Genomic DNA, 9,853 nt, shown 5'->3' on the forward strand with positions numbered 1-9,853 from the left:
CGGGGGACAAACAAAATCTAGAGATGCAGCTTGGTAGGGTAAAATACACACAGAAACCATCACCCTTTGCTAGGATGTTCTGTGCATAAGGCTATTTCCATCTCTCTGTAATTTCCATTCCTGCGCTGTCTGTACCTCACCGATGAGACCCCAAACCACCATGCCAGATAGATAAACTGAAAACAAATGTCAAGAAACAAAGAAGCAAAATCATTCATTGCAAAATGCTTTTTCCAGTTAACCTGCCAAGACAGGACTCCGGATGTGATTTCAAAAACATGACAAAGTACCACCTGGACCTGGAGGAAATGGAAAAATACGATTTCGTGCAGGTCATCTCAGAGCACAAAGGTTTCATAGTTTCATAGTAGCTAGAGTCGGAAGGGACCTAGGTAGATCATCTAGTCCGACCCCCTGCCTTGGCAGGAAAGAGCACCGGGGTCAGATGACCCCGGCAAGGTGCTCATCTAACTTCCTTTTAAAAATCCCCAGGCTAGGAGCCTGCACCACTTCCCCTGGAAGCCGGTTCCGGGCCCTAGCCACCCTGACTGTGAAGTAGCGCCTCCTAATATCTAATCTAAACTTACCCTCCGCCAGCTTGTGACCGTTATTCCTGGTCACTCCTGGCAGCACACGGGGGAACAGGGACTCCCCCAATACCTGCTGATCCCCCCTGACCAGTTTGTAGCAGGCCACAAGGTCCCCCCTTAACCTTCTCTTGTGGAGGCTAAACAGGTTCAGGTCCCGTAGCCTCTCCTCATAAGGCCTGCCCTGCTGACCCCTGATCATACGAGTGGCCCTCCTCTGGACTCTTTCCATATCGTCCACATCCCTCTTGAAGTGCGGTGCCCAGAACTGGACGCAGTACTCCAGCTGTGGCCTGACCAGTGCCGCATAGAGGGGGAGGATCACCTCCCTGGACCTGCTCGAGATGCATCTGTGGATGCATGACGGTACGGTTGGCCTTCTTGACTGCCTCCCTACACTGCCGGCCCATGTTCATCGTGGAGTCAATGACGACTCCAAGATCCTTTTCCGTCTCCGTGCTGGCAAGAGGGGAGATCCCCAACCTGTAAGTGTGGTGCCGGTTCTTCCTCCCCATGTGCAACACCTTGCACTTATCAGTGTTAAACCCCATCCTATTCTCATCCGCCCACCGTTGCAACCTGTCAAGGTCAGCTTGTAGCCTATTGCACCCTTCTAGTGCACCCACATCCCCCCCACATCTTAGTGTCATCAGCAAACTTGAACAGGGTGCTTTCTACCCCCTCATCCAAGTCACTGATGAAGATGTTGAACAGTGCAGGCCCGAGGACCGAGCCCTGCGGAACCCCACTGCCCACATCCTTCCAGGTCGAGAAGAACCCATCCACTACCACCCTCTGGGTGCGGCCCTCCAACCAGTTGGCGACCCATTTGACCGTGTGGGCATCGACACCACAGTCTCCCAGCTTTTTGATGAGGACAGGGTGAGAGACAGTATCGAAAGCCTTCCGGAAGTCCAGAAAGACTACATCCACAGCAACCCCTGCGTCTAATGATTTGGTGACCTGATCGTAAAAGGCCGCCAGGTTGGTCTGACAAGACCTGCCACTGATGAACCCATGTTGGTTGCCCCTGAGCATGCATTCCCCCGCAAGGCCCTCCTGGATGTGTGCCAGGATAATTTTTTCAAAGAGCTTACCCGGGATTGAGGTAAGACTAACTGGCCTGTAATTTCCCGGGTCCTCTTTTTTTCCCTTTTTGAAGATAGGGACTACATTGGCCCTCTTCCAGTCCTCCGGCACCTCACCAGAGCACCACGAGTGCTCATAGAGCCGCGCCAGGGGTCCTGCAATGACCTCGGCCAGTTCCTGTAGTACCCTAGGGTGAAGATCGTCCGGACCAGCGGACTTGAACACGTCCAGCCTCTCCAGAAGTACCCTAACTAACTCCTCGCTAACCCCTGGCCCAGGCGTGTCTCTCCCGGGGCCCGAGGGGGGCCCAGCAGGGAGGTGGCTGAACTGGTCCCTACTTAGGAAGACAGAGGCAAAGAAATCGTTAAATATGTTAGCTTTGTCATCTGGCGTGATGACTAAGTTGCCCATCGTGTCCTGCAGGGGCCCCACATTACCCGGGACCCTCTTTTTACCCCCTATGTATTTGAAGAAGGACTTCTTATTGTCCTTAATCCGGAAAGCTAGTCCTATCTCCATCTCTGCCTTGGCCTTCCTGACTGCCCCCCTACATCCTCGGGCGACTGTAACATAGTCCTTCTTGGTAGGAGAGCAAAACTTTTTGCTGGTTAAAATATCCTCCTCATGTTTGCAGAAGAACATGAATCCTATGAATCCATTGTAGAAATAGTGCATTGTTTCATCTCATAGCCAGGTGGAGTAGACCTCCCTCTTGATTAGCTGGTAGGAGTCAGCACACCTCTACTCCCCTTTGGGATGGCATGGGTGCAGTTGGGGAAGACTGACAATTAGAGATCCACCGCTGTCTACACCGTGTACAGCTGTCTGAAGTCAGGACCACCTGAAAAAGAAGAAAGAACTGGAGCATCACCTGTACACTGACTGACTGGTGCCCAGAAAGCCACAGGGAAGACACAGTTCAGATCCACTCCCTGAAATCCATGCTGCTTGAAAAAAATCTACGACCTGTGCACCAGGAATTTGTGATGACTTGTGTAAACTGGGCGTCACAGTATTCATTCTGGTGCAGCACAGTACAGCCTCCCTCTCCTCCAGTTAGTTAAGTATTGGCTGAAGCTGTTTTTTGTCCTGATATGTCCAGTCCCCTCGTGAGTTATTACATCCGTGCCTTCAACCACTTTCTGGAGAAGACTGAAGTTGACTAGATGTTTGAAATGGGCACAGCTCCTTTCTTGCCCGTGCATGTCAACTGAGTCCCAGGGCTATATCCCACTTCACCTTGTGTGCCTAAACGGCATGGCCGCAGCCACATAGCTGCAGTTTTGGGTGGGCTTGTGCTCCAGCTCGGCATGTTTGGAGCCATGAACAGGTCAGGTACGCCCATTAGGCCGTACTATAAGTCATGTCACGTTGGCTGGGCAAAAATTCATCGGAGAGCTGGGAGGAGAATGAGGGCCCTCCCAAAATGTATTGTTTAAAATACTGGGACGGTTACTCACGCAGGGAGTGGGAGACCCAGTGCCTAGCCCCATCTTCCTGACAATCTCTCTCAGCAATCTGTTTCATGACTTCACCACCTGAGACTTAGGAAGTATTTCCTAATTTCCAGCTTCAATGTCCCCTGCTGGAATGTAAGCCCATTACTATACCTACGATAACGACAGAAAATTATAGATCCTCTTTACAAGTAACAACCCTTCTTGAAGATTTCTAACACCCCCTCCATTTTCTCAGGATTACATAATCCCCATCTTCCAACATTTTCTGTCTAGGAAAATATTAGATCTTTCCTCATTGTTGTTCTTCTCTGGCCTCCTTCCAATTGATCTGCTTGTCATGAAGCATGGTGCCTCGAATTGGCCACAGTTTTCCAGCTAAGGCTGGAATATCATTGAAAAATGGTTTCCCCTACTTTGCATACAACATGTATATTAATACAGCCCCATAGGCTCTGGTTCTTTTCCGGTTTTTGTAACAAGATTACAGTGATGACTCATACTTAGCTTGTGCTGTACTCCTGTAACTATTATACTATTGTTTCCTTAATTGAAGAGCATTTTTCCAATTGGTCAAGGTCACTGAGAATCCTCAGCCTATCTTCCAGATCATCTGCTGTCCTACCTCGCTTGGCATCATCTGCAGATTTCCTAAGTGTATGCTCAGTTCCTTGAGACCTCTACGACACGTTTTATGCAGACTGAGATAAGAAGTCATTAAACACGTTGCCTTTTCCATATTGAGCAATTTTAGTTCCCTTTCTCCACTCACTAATGGATCTACACTTCCTTTGGTCCGTGACATCTAACTTGACCGGATGCTTGTGTGTCTCATACTAGCTGTATTGCAGTGCCTTGGCCTGCCTGGATTTTTCCTTTATTGTCATCTGTAGTATTGTAGCTACGTTCCTACATTTGGAGAGATTCCTTGTGAAGTTTCAAGTCACAAAAGCATTGGCTGTTTAGCCAAGCCAGTCCTTTGATGTGATTCTTAACCTTCCTTGCACAGGGATGGCATATCCTAGTGCCTTTAATATTCTCTCGAAGGTACAACCAATTTCCCTGATTCCTTTTTCCTTTAAACTGACTTTCCATGGGATCCTGGCCACCAGTTGTTTGAGTTTTTGCATGCCCATGCTCATCTTGACTATGTATTTGTACTATTGTCATGCCAAAAGCCATACTTATGGTCAAAAACCCTACTGGGGAAAGCACTGTATAAATCCAGAGCATTACCCACAGAATCGCTTCACCTTCACAGAGGCTACTTGATTGTAGGCATTGTACTTGCAGTGTTTGGCAAGCCCTAAGCCTGCTGGGTATCTTGAGTGGCAGCAGGAGAGTCTACCATCAATCCCTGACCATTGCGAGGTCAAACTATCATCACCATCAAATCAGCAGCAGTATCCGGCCCTGCCCTGGATTTACCAGCCCTCTTTCAGAGCCAGTGAAGAGAGGGAGGATGCAAAGGGAGGGGAGAAAGCCAGGCTGAGCAGGCTTCCTCCTGCTCACCTCTGGGACCCAGCAACCCAATGCCCCAGTGTTCCCCCTCCCCACACACGCACCTTTTTGGAAAACACCTGTCTCCCATTGCTAGCAGACAGGTATCTGCCAGCTCAGGGAGCAGCAATCTCCTCTGATGCCCAAAGGCAAGGTTCAACCCCTGCTCTTGGTGCATGATGAGGTAAAGGGCTTGTCTCAGCTGAATGGACAAGAATTTGCCTTGACCTATTTGCTGGATAAAGAACCCAACACATGCAAGCTGTAGAAAACCACACGTGGAAACGATGCATTAAGGAAGCATATCAAATCATTGCCTTTCAACCTAAATGTACAGGCCTTTGTGTATACATTGTGCTACTGCCTGTAGTCAATGATCTCAGAGCCAGAAAACTGTTTCATTTAGTACACTGGTCAGTTTGGTGTTTTCAAACTTCCGGAAGCATGACTTTGGATGGTCCAACATCTGCTCATACTTTTGCTGGTGGGAAAGGAGGTGTTGTAACTAGTAAAAACCATGTTAAAGAACCTTCTTTGGACTTCAAAGGGGCATGTGCCCAGCCAGAATGCACCTTTGAAGGCTCACCCATTTTCTTTGCTTGCTTGTAGTGCTACTATCCAGAGTAAATCACTCAACGCTTCTTTGCTTTTCTCTTTCTGCAGAGCTAGTCTTCCCACAGGGAGCAAATGTGTTTTATGAGATGGACAGCCAGTCCACTGCAGTCCTCAGCTTAAGGCGAAAGCCATGTCCTGTTGTTGGCCCACGGCTGGATGAACCCACTAAAAGGAGGAGGCGCCTACCTAGGCTCTTTAGAGGCAGCAGGGTCAGCCCCAGCTGAAAAATTGTCTAAGGAGGAGCTGACGTAAAGAACATTTGCAGGCTGGGGGACACTGGGAACCTGTGGGGGGGTTGGGGTGCAGGCATGGGAGGGGTGGGGTCAGGTGGGAATGGGGAGCAGAGGGGAATGTAAGTTATATTCATGGGGGATGGTGGGCAGGAACAAGGAGTGGGAGGGATAGGGGGAAAACGGGAGGGAGGTTTATTTCAAGTGGGGAATGGGGTAGGGTTTTGCAGCTGCAAAAAAGCAGACACCTAGGTGGGGGAAGGGGTATATAGCCTTCCCCCTGCCCCCCCAGCCCTGCCGGTGCCCCTCACTCCCAACCCACAGCCCCTTTCCCACCCCCCCCATGCCTCCAGGTACTCCTCCCTCCCGACCGGCAGCTCCCTGCTGCACTCCTCCTCCTTCACTGAACTGAAGTCTCTGTCATAGGCCCCCGTGTGCTCCTGCCCATGACTGGCCTGTGAACTGCCATCAAACTGCTGCCCTGTTGGCAGTCCCTGCTCGCTGGCTCCCTGGTCACAGCCTGCTCCTCAACAGCTTGTGATGCACAAACACGCTCGGGAGCCGAGGTTACTTATATGCTCAAGATATCAGTTGGACTTCACAGGTCTCTCCCATCCCTATACCTGCCCCAACCGCACCAGGTCTTCCAGGCGTGTTGTTACTCACCTCTGTGGCCGTTGTTCAGGCTTCAGCCGAAATGATCCTGTTCAGAGTCTTATTCTCAGTTTGGCTGCTTGCCCCGTTCTTCCTTGCATGGGTCCCAAGACAGCTCTTTCTCCTGTTTAATCCCACCCTTGTGTTCAGGGTAGGGACATGCTCGCTCCCTTCTAGGGAAGAACTGCACCCGCATTGCTATCTCCTTCCCGGTCCCTGGAGGGCTTGCCTTCCCCCGGCCAGGTTGGACTCACTGGATGGGCAACTCCCCCTGGTCATGTGCAGATTCTTTGCGTCGGAGACGATCCGGCACGGGTCCCCTCCAGGAAAGGTGGAGAACCAGAGCTCTTCCCTACAGACCAGTCATCTGTTATCTGTGCAGCTCTGTGTCTCATGAACTCACCTTTTCCCAGCTACCATTGGTGTGCTTGATTTTCAAAATTATTTAGGAGGCTTCTGGATCATCTCCATGTATGTTGTGAGGGAAGACTGGGGTGTTCAGTCTGAGGGGAGCAGCTGGGGCTGGCTAAGCGCCTCCAACTCCAGTGTTTGACTGCATCCTGAGTACTGAGAGATCATGCTTACACTTGAGCCTGGCCTCTTGGGCTTCATGCTCTCGTGGGTGCTGGGCCTCTTTGTGCTAGTGCTGGGTCTCCTTCTCCACCATCCCCATCTGTGTCTGCTCCAGCTCATGCTTGAGCTTGCACTCCTCAGCTTCCAGCTGCAGCTGGTATTTCCACAAGTCCCACTCAGAGGATGGCCACTCGGGTTCTGCATGCATGTGCGGAGGTGACCTTGTGTCCTGGTCTTCATCACACAGGATCTTAATCTGGTCTTCTCTTCTGCTCCTTCCTCTCTCTTTCATCACCTCTTCCAGGTCGACCACAGTTATGGGGTCATATTCGTCAGCCACCGTCGCTATCTACACTGTCCACTTGACCCGATGCCAAATGAGAGATTGTTTGCTCAAGGGTTTTCAGTGACTCTGTTCCCTTCCCCAAATGATGCCTTCAAGACAGCAGGTTGTCAGATCCCACAACTACCATCACACGTGGAGGGCCAGTAGGGGGTGCTCCGGCCTCGAGCCACCCGCCTCACTGTGCCTAAGCACCTTCCAGGCTCCAAGCGCCTCCCTGGGAGCACCTCACGTCCAGCTAACACCACTCCTGGAGGACACCTGCAAGGCTGGGGCTAATGAGGCCACCATCCTTGATCTGGACTGATCTTGGCTCTGTGCCTCATGGGAAACACAGACCTAGTAGTCCTTGACGGTTTTTGATCCACTGCAAGAACTTGGGGTGCTTCCCTGTGTGAAGCACAAATAGTGGTCCCCCTACTCAGCCGAACCAAGGAGTCCCAAGGCATAAACTACACCCTCTCCCAATGAGTCTCCCATGCTAGGTACACAGGAGAACTTTATTGGTTACAAGGAGTAGGTTTGGAATAAGGCACAGGATAGAGCAATATCAGAGAAATCCCTTAGAGCAAATGGTGGCATGGTAGCCTTTGATCACGCATCTGAATTAATGCAGGCTATATATTTAGTCAGGTCTGTGCAAAATTTTGCCGGGTGTTCCATTTCCAAGCTGTTTCAATGCACTTTGAGCTCAAAACAGTGAAGTTGAAACAGAACTAAAGGATTTGAAACAGCTTCAAAATGAAACGAGGGCACTCAGAACATTTAGAAAGTTTCAAACTATTTTGAGTTTCTAAGCTTTCTTCCCCCTACCTTTGATTCAACAGTCATTAATATTTTACTGAAATTACGATAACATTAGAAATTAGCTGGTGTTTTTTTACATGGCTGGCCCTGGGATGCTCAAGCAGCCGTCAGGTGTTTAGACATCCCTCGGGAAAGTGGAAATAATTGGAATGAAAGCAGACTGGAATGACTCTGGCGTCAGGACCCCAACCTGCTGCTCAGAAAACTGCAGTAGGAAATGAAGAAAATAGAGAACCGTTTTTACAATTTGTTCCTAATGAGATTTTTCACAGATAACACTTGGTATTTGGGAAACAAGTGCAGCAGAAAGCGGGCATGGACAATGAGCAGCCTACTTCTGAGAACCTTCAGAGAAATTAATACCCAATGATTTCCAATGACTTTGAGTTTTCTCCACAATTCTTTGGGCCATTATAGAGATAGATATAGTTATAATCAAGGTTTGCGATGGGTATGGAGTCCCAGCAAGAATACAGCTTTACAAAGTAAGACCTAATTTTGGAATGTGTAAAATCGCCACCTTCCCTTTCTTCTGTCCCCACCACATCATGTCCCTTTCTCATCTTTGCAGTCTCTGGAGTGGACATGTTGAACTCTTAAGTCATCTCAAAGTTCAGCTTACCTCTGAAGTGTGGCCTGGTTGCTGCACCTACCCACAATTTCCAAGTACATCTACTCATACCTGCCAAAAGGCTCATCCTTGATGAACTTTGCTGCTTACACCAAGGTCTCTAAGGACCAGAACCACAGGTCCAGGCCCAAAAGACTTGCACGTGATCTTGATGGCTGTGTGCTGTGCAGCGTTAAGCAGATGTTTGAACAGAGTGTCGCGTGCCTCAAGAAAGCTACAACCCCAGGTCTGTCTGTCTAGTTGCAGCCAGTTCAATTCTGAGTTGTGACCTGTGACTGCAGCCTACAGGAAAGTGCTGTTTTCCCCTCTCACACATGGAAACAAAAACAGTGCAACTAATCTCACTTAGCATTTCCAAGAACAGTAATTTTTTGTTGGTAAGATGAAGCATGAGCAGTTTTAAACTGGAAAGAAAAACTGTTCAACAGTTAAAAGCAAGTGAAAAAGGGAAGGTGAAAAAAGTGGTTATACCAGATACTGCAAGGTGATATCTTCTATTAGACCAAGTAAATAGTTGCACAACAATTTCCTTATTTGGAAGGTTTTGGGCTCCCTCACCCTTCGTCACGCAAAGGAGAACGCACAGATTGTGCCACTTCTCCCAGGTAGAAATGTCCCTGTCCTGGATCCTGGCACTTCATCATCACTGGAGATGTCCCTGTTCCCATTCAGCTAGTAGATGAACTAGGGAGAATTATAGGAAGAATCGGTGCCGTTCTTCAGGGAGAGGTGCAGACACACTGCGGGATTTCCTTGATCAAATGTCCACAGAATAAATGGTTTTATGTGTTAAATTGTACAAGGTTAGATCTTTCCTTTTCTGGCATTAAACGGTTCCATGTCCTTCACCTCCTTGTAATGGGAAGAGGGAACAGATATTTTTCAAGGATCATTAAAAGTTCTGTTTCTAAGGAGGCACTACTGCTTCAAGAGCTGAAACACTACAAACAGCTATAATTTTATGCTTAACTAAGATTCCTCCTCATCCATCTAACAGCTTGGGCTTCATCTATCACATGTTATCCCACCTTGTCTCACTTCTCCACGTGAAGTGGTTTACACGCAAAGGCAGGTGCACTGCATAGCCTGAGTTTTAAAATGTGACTTGCCAAACAGGGGCCTCCCATTCTCCAGCACGTTGAGCAGACCATGGTGAGAAAACTCTGCCTTGACACAGAGCAGGGAGCTCAGTCGTGTTTCATAGTTTCATAGTTTCTAGGGTGGGGAGGGACCGGAGTAGATCATCTAGTCCGACCCCCTGCCGTGGCAGGAAAGAGCACTGGGGTCAAACGACCCCAGCAAGGTGTTCATCTAACCTCCTCTTGAAGACCCCCAGGGTACGAACCAGCACCACTTCCCTTGGAAGT

The 9,853-nt window shown here is 49.2% G+C and overlaps 1 protein-coding gene across 1 annotated transcript; it reads left to right on the top strand.

The window, feature by feature from the left end:
- Positions 1-57: 57 nt before the first annotated feature.
- LOC149851735 (ral guanine nucleotide dissociation stimulator-like 1) lies at positions 58-9,273 on the top strand. Its single transcript, XM_090030428.1, has 3 exons — positions 58-351; positions 5,297-5,496; positions 7,010-9,273. Exons 1-2 carry the CDS (start codon positions 225-227, stop codon positions 5,470-5,472), a joined length of 303 nt encoding a protein of 100 aa, XP_089886554.1. The 5' UTR covers positions 58-224; the 3' UTR covers positions 5,473-5,496; positions 7,010-9,273.
- The last annotated feature ends 580 nt before the right edge of the window (positions 9,274-9,853 follow it).

Source organism: Crocodylus siamensis, unplaced genomic scaffold, assembly GCF_052110815.1.
Source record: "Crocodylus siamensis isolate JL-2025a unplaced genomic scaffold, ASM5211081v1 HiC_scaffold_301, whole genome shotgun sequence".
In the NCBI taxonomy this organism is placed as follows: Eukaryota; Metazoa; Chordata; order Crocodylia; family Crocodylidae; genus Crocodylus; species Crocodylus siamensis.